This window comes from Myiozetetes cayanensis, unplaced genomic scaffold (assembly GCF_022539395.1).
Source record: "Myiozetetes cayanensis isolate MyiCay16 unplaced genomic scaffold, myiCay2020 scf1, whole genome shotgun sequence".
NCBI lineage: Eukaryota > Metazoa > Chordata > Aves > Passeriformes > Tyrannidae > Myiozetetes > Myiozetetes cayanensis.
In genome coordinates, this window is record NW_026086604.1 from 15,096,026 (window position 1) to 15,114,481 (window position 18,456).

Consider the following 18,456-nt stretch of genomic DNA (forward strand, 5'->3'; position numbering starts at 1 on the left):
TCATTACAAACAGATGGGTAGCAGAAAAAAGCTATTTGGGTTAGAGGGTATATTAAATGTCAGCATTTGTACTTCTCATATAATAATATCAGGAATACCTTTAATCTCTTTTCCTAAGAGAAATACTAAACCTGTGTCTTTGTCTGCATTAACACATATTACAGCAGAAATAATAGATCATGAGACAAATAACTGATTGTGAATTCTCTGCCTCTGCATTACATGTTTCAGAGAATTGTCCTTGGACTGTATCTGGTCTCGTCCTCCAGGCTAAATGTCATCGACACTCATATAATTCTAAGTTGTCAAAAAGACCTGTCAATAATGTTGACCACTTTGTCTCCAAAAGGAAATGGAACACTTGTTTTGTGAGCCTAGAGATGAACTTCTCAAATACTTCCCCTGAAAGGAAGCTATTTTGTTCATAGTAAAACCACTTAGCACATTTAAAAGTTAGAAGGACGAGATGAACCAAAATGCTAATATATACGCAACCTTTGACTTGTTAGCTGGGGAATATTTACCCCAGTTTTACTCAACTCTTCATTTTTCATACAAAAATACCAGTTTTAAACACTAATGAGTCGTTGGTGGCAGCTTGTTACTCATAAAGGAAAGAACAGTTATCAAACATCTGTGTACAGAGCAATGCTGTCAACAGGGTACAGAAGAATAGCAGACATATTGTCTGGGACAAAGAAACCATGTGAGCTGACAGTGAAAAATATTCAGTGCATTAATTTACCAGTGGTAGTTTTTAGGTTTTCCCAATCAGTTTTCAGTCACTGAAAGGTTTCTGTGGATGTGTAACCTCTGAAGTGTAACCTTTCTGCCACTGTTTTCATACTTAAGACTTTTAGAAAAATATATAAGCAACTAACTTGTCTTCACTGTTTTTTGAACATCTTTCTTTATCTTGTTATTACAGTTAAAGGAGAATCTGTATCTCCAGTGATACTGAATTAATATATCTAGAGTTAGCCATAGGTTTCTCTTTGTTCTTCAGCACTACTGCATAATAATAACAGCTAGACTTTCAAATTAGGTATATGATGTTTCATCTTTAAAAAATTATTCAGTTGTTTCAAGGAATTCAGAAAAAAAATCTTCCCTCTGTGGGCCATGGATTAAAAAAAATTTAAAAGAACTTTACCAGTCATCTTGAACAGTTTTAGTACAGCTTGAACAGCTGTCAAGATAAGGATCTTCTGAAAATAGCAGGAGAAATACCCCAAAATCTACTTTGTCCAGGGCTGGCCTTCTTATATCCTTATAAAAAATGCAATCCCTGTAAAGAAAAAAAAAAAAGCCAGGAAATAATTCTACCCTCCTCAGCTGAGGTCATCTTGACAGGTTAATTAATTTTGTTGAGTAATAACCTAAATCTCTTTTTTCAATAATACATTGGTATGTAGATTTCTTTCACTACTATGCTCAAGTTTGACACTACTGACAACTAAAATAAGCACAGGCACATTTTTACCATTTAATGTAAAGATTCTGTATTCATTTATTCTTACTCTTTTCATCTCAGAGAGTAACCTGCAGAAAAGAAACATCATTTACAACTAAGATTTCAAAGGTTCTGACACGAAGTTATTAGGCTCATTCTTCATTGCTAGAGCTGGATTTCATGTCAAATTAGATAATTTATTTGGTGCTCACAGGTTATTAATATCCTTCGTTCCTAATTTTTGACTAATTCTCTTTCTTAATAATATTTCATGTAGTTATTCTTTATTTGTTTTGCTGGACAGCAAATTGAGAATGTTATACTGCTTATTTCCCCTCTCAAATCTGATACTCAGTAAAACCTTCACAATTAGTCCCTTTTAGTCTTTTTTTTTTTTTTTTTTTTTTTGGAGGTTTCACTTGTTGTCTTTACAAGAGTGACATCTGTTTATTCAGTGTTATAAATTAGAGGTTACATTAAGACCTAGGGGTCTCATCTGAATTCATGGAACTGCTGCATAGTCTTTTATATCTGTATCATAATAAAAATGGAACTACCTCTGGTAATTGACAATGAACAAAGCTATCATGAGAACAGTCTAGAATAGGCTAATCTAAAGTAGTCTAGAATCCTTAGTGTGAAGTCAGCTATTTAATACTACCATAATAGAATACACCTTTTCCCGCAGTAATAGTCAGGGCCACTCCCGGGCAGGTGGGGCTCGTTAGCCCTTAAAGGCAACCCACCTACGTCCTAAGGACCTCGCTGCCACTGTCCAAGCTCGCTTGGCCCCGGCAGATGAACCTTAGGATTAAAGGGTGGGCTCAGTTCCGCGCACACTGTGTCTCACCTAAAAAATCCAATGCGCAGGCTGGAAGGTGGAAAGACCTTCCCCGGATCTTCGCTCGCGAAGACTGGCCATTATATATTTATAGTAATTATGATAATCAGTTGTTGGAAATTGTTGAACGAAGACTTTGCTTAACATTTGTTAATTCTTTTTCATCTTTTCTTCTATCCATTAACCAGTTCTTAATGCAGTGCAATAAATGTTCTATTTGTTATATGTTTGTGTTTGTCAATGTATCATACAAGGGTTTATTTTTTTCTGTCTCTTTCATCTCTTTTATAATTGTTTTTAATTATTTGTTTTCAGTAGCCTTCCAAGGTGACCCCAATGGTTTGCTTTTGCTTGTAGTTGACCTTAGAATGTGAATATTACATTGGGCATAAAAAAGTGTGTTCCATTAGGTAATAATAATACTACTATTAAAGTCTTTTATCCATGGTACTCAAATATTCCATGACTTATTGGTTGTTCAAACAGGAGTGTAAATTGATAATGGAATAAGTATTTCTTAGATAATTTCTCATCTATTTGCAAAATAAATTTAATGGTAAACAACAAAACTAAAAAAACCAAAACTAAACAAAACAAACACACAAAGAAACCACATTGCTGGTCAGTATTTGATCCTTTGATTTCTCTGCAGTACCCTGAAGTTCTGTTCCTCAGCAGTCCTGTTCTTTTTATTTCCTTATCTTTTTGCATCTGTTTTCCACTTTTTGCCATAGTTTTCTGTAGTATTTTGATCATACTCACAGAGAATTCTGTCAATATGATACCCATTTTGCATTATTTGCATTCAGTCCTCATTGAAAACACTACACCTTCAGAGCTTAGCTCCTGAGCAGTTTTGTATCTGAATTGCATTTAGGAGGAATAATTTATCTACCTTGTTGCAAAAGACAGTTAGCCAGACCTTATGGTTATTATGAATCAAGGCTAGCTATTACAACAATCAGTGCTATGATTTTATTCAGTTTCATTAAATCAAGTTTCACAACTAACATTTTCATCTTCCACATCCTATCCCATTCAATTGGGATAAACATGACATGTCTCAAATGAGAACCGATTTAAAATTATGTCCCTTTATGGGTTTGCACAATGTTTTTACTGTACTAAAATTGTGTGTTGCTCCTTGTTTATACCAGTATGACAAAACTGACATCAGTTACGTGGCAGAGGAGAGATATATATAATACAAGCAAGTGACAAAAAGTTTTAGGGATACACATGTGAGATAAATTGAAAGAATAGAGTTGATCTTTGATGCTCATTAAGAAACAAATGCAGTTTCTCAGAAAACTATACATGTACATTATTTGTTTTCCTCAGACTAATAAAGACTCAGCAGTAATCTGAAAGCTTTGAAAACTTTTCACATCAAAAAACCCTTTAAAGCCCCAAACTCACTGGTTTTATATTTATGAGCACCTATATATGTTGCAAACACAAATACACAATGAAAAGCAGAAAAGGCTGCTGGATGGCACTTCAAAAATTCATTTCAGAATCTTAAGGGAAAGAAAATAAATTTATTCTCCACAAAGCACTTAAGAGTTTAAGTTGAAGTCCTGAAAAACAATTGACAGCAGAATTGATCATGAAAACTACCAGAATATGCATTAATGAGTATGAGCATATCTTTAATGTATAATGAAAATTTTGGAATTCTTTTCTTCACAGGTATCTTAATAGAAAATTGTTAAAGTGAAGAATTTTACTAATATCCTTGAGAAAATTAATAAACACCTTACTTTTAGAAGAAATGCAACAAAACCAGAATAGAATTGAAAATAAATAATTAATAATTACTCTGTATGTGGATGGTAATAGGAGGGTTTTTTATTATTTTCTTTCTCTTGTTTTTATTATTATTTTCTTTCTCTTGGTTTTTTTTTCCCATGATATTAAAGAATAAATTATAGCAACTATGATAAACTGAAGGTCTTTATTTCCTCTGACAGAGAACATCTCTGTGGATGTGTGAAACAGAGTGGGAAAATAAAACAAGCAAAGAATAAAAGTTATGAAAAAGAATTAATGAATTTATAACTTTATGGAATCTTAGGGAATTTACTCAGCTGCATAAATTAGTGGAAATTTCAATATTGTTCTCAAATGTTTTCTTAACAGGAACTTTGTATACTGTTATATACACTTTCATAGCAAACATAGTGAACTGCTTACCACATGCACCTACATGACAGATGGTATTTTGAAAATAAAACAACTGAAGCTGAACCCATCAGTTTGGGGTGTTGGCTTGTTTTTATTGTTTTGGGTTTTCTTCTGTTTTGTTTGTTTGGTTTGGTTTAAATGGGGTTTTTTATGTCTCTCAATCACACAAAACATACCCTGGAAAGCAAAGTAAAACTGGAGAAAAATCCTGCAAATCTCAAATGTTTTTTATTTCTTTTTAGATTTGCAATGAAAAATGTGTCACAGGCCTGGCATATCCTGTTTTTAAATATTTACTTTCTTAAAAATAGTTTTACTTAGAATTCTGTTAGAACTACAGTCTTATAATACAGTTTTATAATGTTCTTCATGCATTAAGATTTATTTACTTTACAGTTTAGAAATCTGACATGGGGATAGGAGTAGGTTCTAATCTTTTAAAAATATCAATTTCTGTAACAGTAGTGAGAAGTTCATAACTGGTCATGAAATATAGTCAATGCTCTGAAGAGCACTCTTATACAGAGTAGGAGGAAATAATCAAGACAGAGGGATTTGAAGTGATGGAATCATAGAACATCCCATGTTGGAAGAGAGCTTTAAATACCCTCTGGTCCAACATTTCCTAACAAAGGGAGCTTGAAATGGGGTTATCTAGCACCTGATCCAGTCACATCTTAAAAACTTCCAGAGATGCGGACTCCCACCACATCCCTGGGTAGGTTCTTTCTTATATCATGATGAAACCTCTCCCAGTGCAACTTGTAACCATTGCCCCTTGTCCTCTCCACGTGACTCTATGGGAAGAGAAACCCTCTATTCTCTTTGTAGCCACCCTTTAACTACTGGAATACTGTGATGAGATCCCCTCAAACCTTCTCTTCTTCAGGGACTAACACCTTCAGCCTTTCCTCACAGGACAGGTTTTTCAGCCCTTTGATGAGCTTCAAGACCCTCCTTTGGACCCTCTCCAATCTGTCTGCAGTCTTTCTGAAGTGGTGGGACCAAGAATAGACACATTACTTCATGTGCAGCCTGACAAGCACTGAGTAGAATGGGATGATCATATCTCTACTGCTGCTAGTAATGTTTTTACAGATGGAGCCCAAGATCCAATTTGCCTTCACTGCTGCAGCCTCACACTCTGACTTGTGGTCATCTTGTTGTCCACCAGGACCCCCAGGTCCCTTTCAGTGATGCTGCTCCCCAGACACACAGGTCATGACCTGTTCTGGTTTCTTTGGTTATGTTGTTCCAGGTGCAGAACCTTGGCCTTGTCTTTGTTACAAACTCAACACAGTTCTTGCTCACCCACTTTTCCAACCTGTCTAGGTCTCTCTGTAAGATGGCTCTTTCTTTTGACATGTCCACCTCACTATCAGTCTGGTGTCATCAGCAGACTTATGAGACTGATTTCAATCCCATTATTAATCACATCATTTATGAAGATATTCAATGTCATGGGGCTCAGTATTTATCCCTGGGGATCCCTGCCAACCTGAGTGAAAAAGCATTGATCATCACCTTTTTAGTGCAGCCTGTGAGCCAGTTCTCTACCCATCTTACAGACCACCCACCCAACCTGTATCTTGCCATTTTGTTCAGGAAAAGACTATAGGGAATGGTGTTAAATGGTTAGTGATTAAATGGTGTTAAATACACCAAGTCTGGGAAAGCAACTCCACTACTCTCTCCTTGTCAACAGAAGATACTGAACAAAGTCAAAAGAAAAGAAGAAATTAAAAAGAAATTTGAAGTCTGAGAGGTTTATGATAATGAGAGGAAGTAGGATAAGAGGATGAGAATTTTAAATGGCTTTAAATTTTCTGTAACAAGACAGGGACATCAATGCAAGAGGTACAGGTGATTTACAATGAATTTTCACCTGTTGAGGTTGTGTATGTTTTTGTAACATCTACACACAGTTGCAGAAGCTGCTGTCTGATGTTAGCCACAGGATATAAAGGTTGAATTCTCTGCACATGAAACAGAGCTTGACCTTTCTAGTGATGTATTCTGCTTCCATTCTACCATAATGCAACTGCTATAAAGCATCACTGAATTCTTAATTAAGAACCAAGCCATATATTGTAATTAAATGCAACTAGAAAAATATTTGCTTGAACATGATCTGAATCACTGCAGACTGTCTGGTTGCACTATTGACAGAAACCAATCTTTTCCGGCTCAGCTTTTATTCCTCATCTGGTTAGTGCTGTTTATCATCAAAAATGTGGTAGGATAGGGAAATTAGTCCCTTTAGGGCATGTTCAAGAAAGTCTTCTATTTCCTGTATGGATTATGAACTTCCTGGAGAATCAGTAAGTACTCTGACAGAAATTCTATAAACTTTATTATACCATCTAATCCTAGAAAGCATAAAACAAATTTCAAGTATACCTGGTCCTTACATAACACTGAGGGAAATGGGGAGGGGACAAGCAAGTCAGAATACAACCTTAAACAGTACCAGATTTGGACTTGTGCTAACTATCAGAAGTTAAATTGCAATCCCCAATTTAATAAGTGTAAAGGTTCACATACTACCTATATTGTAAATTCTTATGGTTTTATCATGAATCATACAATGAAATACAATACAAGGCTCAATTTATAAGGAAATGTAAGATTTTCAGTTTAATTTTAAAGACATTTCTAGCCCCAAATGAATGAGGCAAAATGCTAAAAATTACATCACAGTACACAGTATTATAAACACTTAAAATTTCAAAGGAAAAAATCAATCCAAACCATATTGCTTCTAAATGTCCTTTCTTATTTGCAATTCCAAGCTTTGGGTGTTTATTTGTGGTGGCTATTTGAGGAGAAGTAGAGTTAAAAAGAAGAGCAGAGGAGTTTGGGTGGTTGGTAATAATTTTTTTTCATAAAAGTACTAGCTGAAACTGCCTATTTTTCTTACTTGTCTACTCTTTTTTTGCAGTGAGTTCTCTACCGTATTTCATAGTCTTCATTAAGTCAATTGTTCTTAGAGGATTTTTCCATCAACAGATTTTTGCTGAATCACAGTGCCCATTTTCCAGGATTCATGAAGAAAAATAGTAATGAATGACACATAGTTCATTCATTTTCCCAGCCTCTCTCTAGATAAGGTGTCTCTTTGTGACTTACATAGTGCTTTCATGGTATAAATACAGTATTTCTCGTAGTTTGAGAATACAGGGTAGAAGATTAGACCTCGACATAAAAAGATTTTTGATTGCAGGACATTTGGCAACAGTTGTGCTGACTGCCTTCGACCAAAACATGTTAACCTCTTTGGGATTCCCCTGAGATCAATAGGACAAAAGAATAGAAAACAATCCAGAGAGTCAGATTCCAGTAACAAGTTGTCCAAGTTAATTTGTTTACATCAAAAGGAGGCTATATTCATAATGTCCACATGGTTTGATATCAATAATATTTATATTATTTTATTTGTATTTATATGGATTTCTTTATATTTGTTTAAATATATGATGGTTAAATGTTACCTTTATTAAGTTTAATCATAACCAAAATAAAAGTAAGGGAAATAATATAGATTTTTTGCAGGTTATAATAAAAAGAAATGACTTATTTTTTAAAAAAATTATTAACATACATGACATTTAATTTCTTTGCTATGTTGTCTACTTGTACTTCTTTATATGTGTACAATTCTAACTATACAAATGCAATACTACAGTTTTCCTGAAGTTAATAAAAATAAAACTTTGAATTAAGTTAATAATAATAAAAACATATTCAGTATTTCTTTGTTTTAGTTAATGAGGTTTGTTTAAAATTTCTCTGGCATATTTACTGATTTGTTTTTCTTTTTTTCTTTCCTTTTTTTTAATTTTTTTTTTTATTATTATTTTTTTATTTATTTACTTTGAAAAAATCTAGCTGGTCATTGTGGTATTCCAGATCTTATAGTCAATGGACAAGTAATAGGAGAAAATTATGGCTACAGAGACACAGTTGTATACCAGTGCAGTCCTGGTTTTCGGTTGATTGGTTCTTCTGTAAGAATATGTCAACAGGATCACAACTGGTCTGGGCAGCTTCCATCCTGTGTGCGTAAGTAAGAAGGGCAACACGTATGGATTTATGTTACAGGAATATCTATGTCAGAAAGATGAGGATTGAATTTGCAACTTTGTGCTCATTAAAAAAAAAATAAAGCAGATCCTCAAAAGTATGTGGCTACATAAAATCTATAACTAACCTGTCAGGTAAAGTAAGTGTTGTCACTTAAAATTTCCACTACATCTTTCGACCACTAAATACCTGGTATTTATACATGGATATGAAATCTCTTCAAAATGTGATAAGACTTAGGAAAACCAGCACTCAAATTTGACAATGGCTTTATGACCTGCAGTGTGCATATTTTGGAAATATTTAATGTACATTTACTATCACTATTGATAGTTAGATAAGTAGATATTTTTGAATTATATTGTCAGCTGATGATTATACTGATAATCATTATACAGATGATTAAAATATTTTCTTAAAAAATTTATATTTTTTTTCTTACTCTTCCTCACAGAGATGCTATTATTTTGTTTTCTTTTGTGTGATAGGTGTGCCAACATATCACATAAGAGACTTTTAAGTAATAACAGAAAATGCTGTATTTAATTTAGGAAAATTTGAGATTTCTTGAAGGACTCTCAAGTAAATTACAACTATATTTCAGGTTCAGTAATACTAGTATATTGAAAATGTATTAATCTGCCTCTAAATATTCTATTTATATATCTGTGTCTTTGTGGCAGAAACTCTCTCAATGATGAAATATAGCATTCAATGCTAATTAATTTATTCTGTGATTTTTTAAATTTTTATTTTAAATTACTGATGAACACTTTTTAATCAACAGCTGGACTTTTTTACAACATAGAAGAAAATGTTTAAAAATATTTTTAATCATTTTGTGAAAATTAATTTGTGTCTGATATTCCTTACTGTTTTTTCAACTGTTTTTTATGAGCACAAAAAATAAACTTTACCTACTCTAGTCAGTTTTTTATAAATGTAAGAAAAATTTCTCCGTACCCTTAATGCTTCTTGTATGCAGTCAGAAATGTATAACTTCACTAATACTAAGACCTCAAAGATAAAATATTGAGTTAATACTAAGACTTGTTTGTAAGAAATAATATCAGAGGAACTGAGTTTTTTTTTAAATTGCAGACTATATGTAATGAAAATCTAGTGCTTGCTTTTCTCCTGCTTCTTCAGAAGAGTTTTCTTCATTTGCCCTCATTACTGCATGTCAAATTCTATTCAGTTTATTTAATAGTTTAAATAAGTTTTTGAATTTGGATCCATCATTGGAAGTACTCAGTATCTGATAATATCAAAACTTGAAAATACTATTATATGATACTATTATATAATTATTATCTATTACATAATAATGAAAAGTGATAACAGCATGCTCTGTTTCTTATTTCTTTGTTTTGTGCTATGTTAGCTGTTAGCTGTGGTCACCCTGGTAGTCCTATTTATGGAAGAACAAGTGGAAATGGTTTCAACTTCAATGATGTTGTAACATTCTCATGTAATACTGGGTATGTTATGCAAGGACCAACCAAAGCACAGTGCCAAGCTAATAGGCAGTGGAGTCATCCACCTCCAATATGCAAAGGTAAGAATGCAGAATATACAGATTTCCAACTAAATGTTAAAAAATTAAAGTTGAAAAATAAACAGAGGGTAAAAGGACACTGTCAAGACAAAGTGATCCCTCTTACTAACAGAGAGACCGACTAACTAGCATAATAATCATATTACTAAGAATATTTTGTGATTCTATGATTTTTCACATTCAGATTACTAGGATAGCTGTTGCAGAGAAACTTTCTTATATGTCTGTAGTTTGTATTGATTTTTTAAAAACTATTCCTATAAGTTCCTTAAGCAAAATCATACAGAGATAATTAAGAGCTTAAATCATGAACTAATGTTCTCTGCATTTTTAGCCCACATAGTTTTTGTAGATGCATAAGAAAACCTGTTTTTTTCTCTTATGTTTCCACTGGTGCTCCATTGATTTTTAAATTTTTTTTTCTAATTTGTTAACCAATCTGTAATTTACTTGTGTTGGTTCTCAGTGCTTCTAGACAGTATTCTAAAAAAGAATAGTGTTCTTTTTGAGTTTTCATAAGCCCTTTTAGAAAAGTTTTGTTGCATTGTCTTTTTAAAATATGTTGTTATGTGTTTTTTAAATATTTTAATTGTTTTTATTTAGAAAAATGTATTTTTTTTGCTGTAACCTGCTTGAACATATGCAGAAGTAGTATTGCTTTTCAGCATCTTCTCTACAGATTCTATGGATTTTTAACTGTACATAAACTAAGTCATGTTACATTTTTAAAGGAATTTTATTTACTGTATTTTCCTTCTAATAGGTGTTCTCCACTGTCATTTGATCACTTTGTCTTAAGTGATGCTGCCAAATAGTTCACAGAACTTAAGTATTCCACAGGACTTTTTGTTGATGAGAAGATATTATTTTTAAAATTTACAATACTAAACACTGTGTGTTTAGGGCATCTACTTAATCTCATTTTCAGTCCAGTTTTTCTCAATCACCTTGGTATTTTGGTATTGCAGAGTAATGTGTCAATGTATATGATAAGTTATTGGCCTGTAGGGATCAGTAAATAAGCTGATGGGTTATGCTTTGAAATTGTATGCAGTCCTGAAATCTTATATTGAAGAAGAGACTTTAAAACTAAAAAGAACTAACTTTGTGTAGGACATCATTAATTGTGTCTGTCATTTGCAGTGAAATCAATTCTAACAAAAATAATTTTATTTGCTTTGCTATTATAACAATAATAACAATAATAATATGTTACCCTGCATATTTGTAAACTGCCTAAAGTGAAATATTATAGAAAAGGCTGCATACCTTTATGAATACTGAATTTCCAATTGTCATATAAATTCGGCAGCACACTTGTTGTTGTTATACCATTTACAACTATGCTAAATAGCTAGTTTCCTAACCAACTTCTAACGATGGTGGAAAACTATTGAAATGGTCAAAGTTCCTTGCATTTTATTTCAAGTGCCTGCTATTCCAGATTAATTAATAGATTATTTTCATTACTTTAAATGCATACTTAATTACACAAACATGGACAACACTCTCAGGCACGTGGCATGATTCTTGGGGCTGTCCTTTGCAGGGCCAGGAGATGGTAGGTCCCTTCCAATGCAGGATATTCTATGATTCTGTGGTTGTTCAACTGACATAAGGGATAGGAGACCATCTAAAGATCATTTTAGGAGACTGTCTTTGTATGACTCTGAAGTCTATGCTCTTTTTGTTTTTAGTGGTCAATTGTTCTGATCCTGGAATTCCTGCAAATTCTATAAGAGAAAGTAAAATCGAACATGGAAATTTCACATATGGCACAGTGGTATTTTATGACTGTAATCCTGGATATTTTTTATTTGGCTCTTCAGTTTTAATTTGTCAACCAAACGGCCACTGGGACAAACCTCTACCTGAATGTATTAGTAAGTAGATACTGAGTTTGCTTCTACAAAGAATGTGGGCTAGACTGGGTACTGTTTTACACAACATTTCTATCAGTGTCAGGACAGCAATTATGATAATCATGTTTTATATACATTTGTGTGTGTGCAGTACTGATGCAAGGTCTCAATAGCAGCTGAAATAGCAGTTATATTGTTATTGTATGTAGCAAATGGGACATGCAATAGTCAAAACAAACATCTCTGAATGCTCCAGCATAATAATCCCTGATAGCAGGAACTCAAGGTCAAAACATGTCTATTGAATTTGCCAATATGTGGTTTCCATTGATCACAAAGTTCTTATCACACTGAAACCTAAAACCTACAGTATGCAATTATTGATTTATACAGTAACTTCTGGACTTCTCTTGGGACAATAGTAAGATCAGACTATCTATGAAGATACCTAGCAAGGAGTAATAGCACTGTAGAACTCCTAAAGTGTCCTCTGGATGATGCTCTCAGTTTGCCACAGTAGCAGATGTACCTGAACATCATATTCATATGCAACTTATCCACTAAGTCAAGTGGATCAACACAAATAGGTTCTTTCTATTCTGGCTTGTCCTGAACAATTTTCTAACTGTGACGTGGATATAGCCAGAGATGTTTCTTATGTTTTTGATTGACTGGGACAGCTGATTTACCTGGTTCTCTATTAGTCTATGAAAAGGGTTTGGTTTAGGATCAAAGTTTTTCTCTGAGAAAGGTTGAAAGCTTTATTTTCTAGAGATTGAAGGGAAAACAGGTTAAGGGTTTCTTATTTGAGAATTATGGACTGATATTTGCAATATTGTAGATATTTGTTCTCAGGAGGCTTCTCTAGTTCTGCTCTTCTCTCTCTAAAAATAAAAAAGTATGAAACTGTTTTCTTATTACTGCTAAAACTTTCAGTTATGGAACTTTTCCCTTTCTTTAATGGGATAAATAGTTTGATGGCAAGTCACAGTTAAACTGAAAAAGAAGTGTCTATTGGTTTCACATTAAATTTAAAGGTAACATTACCATTTCAGAAAGATAAATGTTGCTTTGTGAAATTTTAAGGTAAAGTTGCAAAGATTTCTTCTTTCTACATTTGTATTTTTATCTCTCAATCATTTTTTTCTGAATTGTTACAAGTAATTTAATGATATAGCTTTTACTCTTATTTTAAACCGAGCTTTGGGAGTAAGAGTGCTATTTGTACTTTTAAAAGGGCATCTTCAGCTTTATTTGTCTTGTTTATTCAAAGAGGTCGATAAATTCTACCTAGGCACTGCCCATGATGTTTTGTAATCACAAGCTTACCAAAACTTATTCTGTTGCAGCTACTCAATTTTTTTGTAAGAACCTTTCAGCCTCTGAAGTATTTTGCAAATTGTTGCTGGAGAGAGACTTTTTACAAGGGCATGTATCGATAACACAAGGGGTAATGGTTTTAAACTAGAAAGGGTCTATTCAGATTATATATAAGGAAGAATTTTATTTTTTTTCAGTGAGGGTGGTAAAATAGAAAGGAAGAACTTTTTGGAAATAAAAGGGGGGATAAGTTAGCGTTAGCAGAAAAAAAGTAGAAATACCATCAACTCTTCATATTAAATCCTAGCCTGGAAATATGGATATCAAATTCAAGTTTGTAGAACGCATGAGCAGTTTAAGGGTAGCATTAAGGGTTTCATTCATGGCTAGGCTTCGCGAATGAAGATTTGGGAAGGACTCTACCCACGCTTGCTGCAAGCGCGCTGATAGCTAAAAAGGCCAATGCGAGATAGACAAGTCCGGTTGCAGAAGGCACAGCAGAAAGACTCCCCAGGTGATATCGACGAGACGCGATTCTTTCTGCGTTGTCTTTTCTCCTCGAGAGTGATCCTGCGTGTGTTCTCAAAAGCAGCAGCAGCGTTATAGATGGTGTGTCTCCAGACCTCCCAATTGGAGGCCAGGGTAGACCAATGGTGGTGATCAATATGGCCAAGGCTGAGGGATTGTTTCAGGCAGTCCTTGTATCTCCTCTTCAGGGCTCCTCTCTTGCAGCAACCAGAGGCAAGTTCCCCACAGAGCACAATCTTAGGGAGGCGGTAGTCCTGCATCCTGGAGACGTGCCCTGCCCAAAGCAGCTGTGTTCTCAGCAGCATGGCCTCAATGCTCGTGACTGCTGCCTGTTCAAGGACAGACGTGTTGGTCACATAATCCATCCAGTGGATGTTTAGAATTATACGGAGGCAGCGCTGATGGAAGTGTTCTAAGAGATGCAAGTGGTGGCAGTAAATGACTCATGATTCAATAAAAGAGTGGACAAAACAGTGGCTCTGTAAACACTAATCTCTGTACTTTTCTTCAGGTGATTATCACACCAAACTCTTTTATGGAGTTTTCCGAAAGCTCTATATTCCTTTGCTAAGGTTACAATACTTTTTAAAATCAGTTATTAGGGATCCAAGACTTTTAGGCATAAATGTAAACAAAAAAGGAAAGTATGTATAGAGAAGCCCAAAGCCGGAAGCTGTAAGGTACCAGTATGATATTAACTTTTCTTATATGACATCTGAATAGGGCAACAGAATCAATCAAGAACAATACAGATAATGAAATAGTCTGAAAAACTGTTTATGTTTTTCACAGGAAGAAAAAATCTCATTTTGTTGAATCCTGCATGATCAACATATCTTTTTATTAACATTGTTCAAAGTTTTCATTCTTTACAAGAAAGACAAATCTCACACGATTTCGATTATATGCTGTATTGTAAAATCACAATACTCTTGCCTATGTCTGAAATGCTATGGAATTGAATACATCCTCAACCCTCATCAGGCTTCTGTTCTGGATTTAATTTTTTTTCTTTAAATAAAAAACTTGCTGAATTTTTTGAATATTGAATACAATAAAGTTTTGATAAAAACTACAGTTGTATGATTTAAGGGCCTGGTCTACTACCCTGATATTTGCAGCGCTAACTTGTGGGTTTCATGGTACATAAATATAAATATCTTTGGCCAAGATAAGCCACATGACATGGACAGGTGTAAGGTAATAAGAAATCAAAGATACAGACCTAGATTCATTCTGTAAACATAGTGAATTTGGTTTATGAATTTTAACTGTGCATTTCCTGAACTTGACATATTTAGTTTGCTTTTACATTAACTCTTTGCTCTCAATTATTAAGAGAGGTAAATTTCTGCACATTCTCTACCACAGCAGTGACTTGGGCAGATACTGTCTACATATCGTTTTTCTCTGGAGTACAAGCATGAATCTATGTTTGTGTGTGTTCATGCCATAAAGATCAGCTTCGTGAATAAGTGGTTTTGGACATTGATATCTGTATCTAAAATACTTTTTTTTTGACATGTCCAAACATTTGTTTCACAGCTTTTGGTCTGAAGTATATTTTGCATTCTAATCCCATGATATTTCCCCTTTCCCACACACCCTAAAAATGTCAAGCCCTTCACAAAGTTTGTGTATGCTGTTCCAAAGCTGTTTGATCAGTGATAATAACCTTTTTTTATCTGCAATAATTATGCATTGTAGTGATTGACTGTGGACATCCTGGAGTTCCCCCTAATGCGGTCCTGTCTGGTGATAAATACACATTTGGGTCTACTGTCCATTATAGCTGCACAGGCAGACGATCATTGTTAGGGCAGTCATCTCGGACATGTCAGTTAAATGGACACTGGAGTGGATCTCTCCCTCATTGCTCAGGTAATATTTCTGAATTAATGAGTATATCCTGAAGTTGTTTACAGTTTATTTTGATTTTTTCAGAAGATCATTTAAAAATCTAGAAAATCATGTATATAACTGAAGTATCATCTCGGTAGAAGTAGAAAAAGTAAAACCCAATATAAGTATCTGCAAGAAAATAATCTGGAAGAAGTAGGCTTTCTTGGTGACATTTAATATGAAATTTAATGAGAAATTTTACATTCAATAGACTGTGAAAAGAAACGGGTACTTGAAAAATGTCTCCTGATTTGGTGACACCTCAGGTGTAACTTGATTGTGTAGTACATTCCTCTGTATAATAAGGACAAATGATCTCCACATAATTTCAAGATAGGATGCTTGTTTTTTTAGGAAACACCTAAATCCTCATAATAGATTAACCCTCACCAAAGTCAAGATATGTTTTCTTAGGAATTATTGCTTAGGAATATTGTGTTTCACAACTTCAGTTTGATTCACTTTGACAGCAGTGATCAAGTGAAAAACGTAAATCCAAGTCACACACTAATTTGGGATTTGGCTAAATCCCATTTATTTTTGTAAAATATGTAAACAAATATTGTGATAAACGTTAACCTTGTTATTAGTTTTAATTCTCAGCAAATAGTGGGGGAGGTTCTTTCTTTTCATGCTCATGTTTCATTATATAACTCAAAGAAATCAGTGGGGTTTCTTTAAGTTGCATAATCCAGAGCACTTAGATAAGTTCAATGGAGGAAAAAAATAAGAAAACAAGTGACATGTTTTTTCTTGATTACAGCTATGCCAAAACTAGAGGTGAAAAATAAATATAAGGCAAATGTGACTATTGATATACTAGTTTCACACTAAAAAGCCAAGGTTCTTTGCAGTATTAATAAATAATAGAATCATAGAATGGTTTAGGTCAGAAGGGACCTTTACAAATCATCTAGTCCAGCATAGTAGGAACATTTTCCGCTGGTTTCATCTAATAGTTTTTATTGGAAGGGATTACCAAAAATCATCTAGTCCACCCTCACTGCAATGACAAGGGCCATATTCACGTAGATCAGGTTACTCAAAGCCCAGTTCAACCTGACCTTGAATACTTGCAGGGATAGGACATCCTGAAGTTCTCCAGGCAACCTGTTCCAGTGTCTCACAGAATTCATCATAAAAAAACCCCATCTTCTTTATGTCCAATCTAAACTTAACTTCTCTTAGTTAAAACTGTCTCCTCTTGCTCTGTCACTACAGACCTTGATAAAAAACACTCATCTTTCTTATATATTTTATACTTTGAAAGGCTACAATAAAGTCTTCTGGATGCCTTCCTTCCCTTTTTCAGGTTGAATAGCCCAAATTCTTTCAGCCTTTTTGCATAACAGAGGTGTTCCATCCCTCTGATCATATTTGTGACCTTTCTCTGGACCTGCTCTAATAGGTCCTTGTTCCTGTTGTATAGGGAACTTCAGAAATGGATATGGGAGTCCAGGTGGGAGTCTCACATATTCCAATCCTATCTTTTTTCCCCTGCCCTCATCTCTTCAGTATGTTCAGTTATAAACTGACTAAGTCAGTTACAGTTTCAGAGCACATAATTTTACAGCCCATGGTAGAAATAGTTGAAAATTAATATGAAATATTAAAATAAAAATTCTTGGTTAAAATCTTGCATTAAATTCTGAAGTGTTGAAATAATTTTTCAGTATCTAAACCTTCCTCTGCAAACTCTTAGGATGCTAAAATGTGACAGAACCTAGAAAAATGGAACACATAATTTAATGCCTGAACTTTCTATAAAAAAAGTATATTTGGCACAATTAGAACAAAGATCAAGTTCTTATAAGCTGTGATGTTTAGAGCTATGCACTAGAAATCACACCGTAATGTAAATTGATCTTATTTAATAAATATTGATATATTAATGTAATTTGCAGGTTTGAACTATGTTAATTAAAAGTGAGTTTACAGTTTACATGCATCAATATTTGTTTTGGAGAAAAAAACCCTTTAGATAAAATCTAAGGGTAGTTATTGTAATTTTCCATGGTCTTCATACAAAAAAAAAAAATCTAAATTGTGAATTACAAAAATAATAAAGAAGTAGAGAAAAATATCAAGGAATACTTAAAATAGGACTATTCTTATAGTAATTATCCTATTAAGTTAAATAAGTTGAAATATCTTGGGTTAAGCATTTCTAAGTGAGCTGCATTATTTTTTTTTCTAATGTTGGCCTTTTTACCCACAGATAGGAAACCCTAATCAAATCTATTTAATCTTTCTCAATACATGAAGAAACATTTCCTTGACATAGATTTAAATGTTAATCATAATGAATCAAAATGCACAGAATACAAACTCTTATTCTTTTATTTTCCTTAGCTGGAGGGTACCAAACTATAATTCTGGCATAGTACAATTTTGAGATTTTGTTTTCAAATTGTATATCTGAAATGTTTTCTCACTATAAAATAATTTGCGGTTCACTATACAGAACTTCCATATTATGTATCTAATATGTAAAATCATCTGCTAATGCATATTAAAGCCTTAACATTTGCATATTTTTATAGTATTGATAACAACAAAGAATGTTCAACTGAGAAAAGGTACAACATGCTTGACCCTTTTGTATATGAAAAATGATTCAAATAAAAAATGCTAGGTCAGTGAAAATAAGGTAGTCAAATTATTTCACATCAACCCTATGACAGTTTCTTTCTTGCCACATGACATTGAGCTAGAAGGAATT

The 18,456-nt window shown here is 33.7% G+C and overlaps 1 protein-coding gene across 6 annotated transcripts in view; it reads left to right on the forward strand.

The window, feature by feature from the left end:
• The window catches only part of CSMD3 (CUB and Sushi multiple domains 3), a 605,611-nt gene that overhangs the window by 539,211 nt on the left and 47,944 nt on the right, over nucleotides 1–18,456 (forward strand). For all 6 annotated transcript variants that reach the window (XM_050305446.1, XM_050305454.1, XM_050305462.1 and 3 more), the window contains 4 exons: nucleotides 8,370–8,543; nucleotides 9,949–10,122; nucleotides 11,820–12,005; nucleotides 15,540–15,713. In XM_050305446.1, the coding sequence (XP_050161403.1) occupies nucleotides 8,370–8,543; nucleotides 9,949–10,122; nucleotides 11,820–12,005; nucleotides 15,540–15,713 (708 nt within the window). The remainder of the gene's footprint in view (nucleotides 1–8,369; nucleotides 8,544–9,948; nucleotides 10,123–11,819; nucleotides 12,006–15,539; nucleotides 15,714–18,456) is intronic.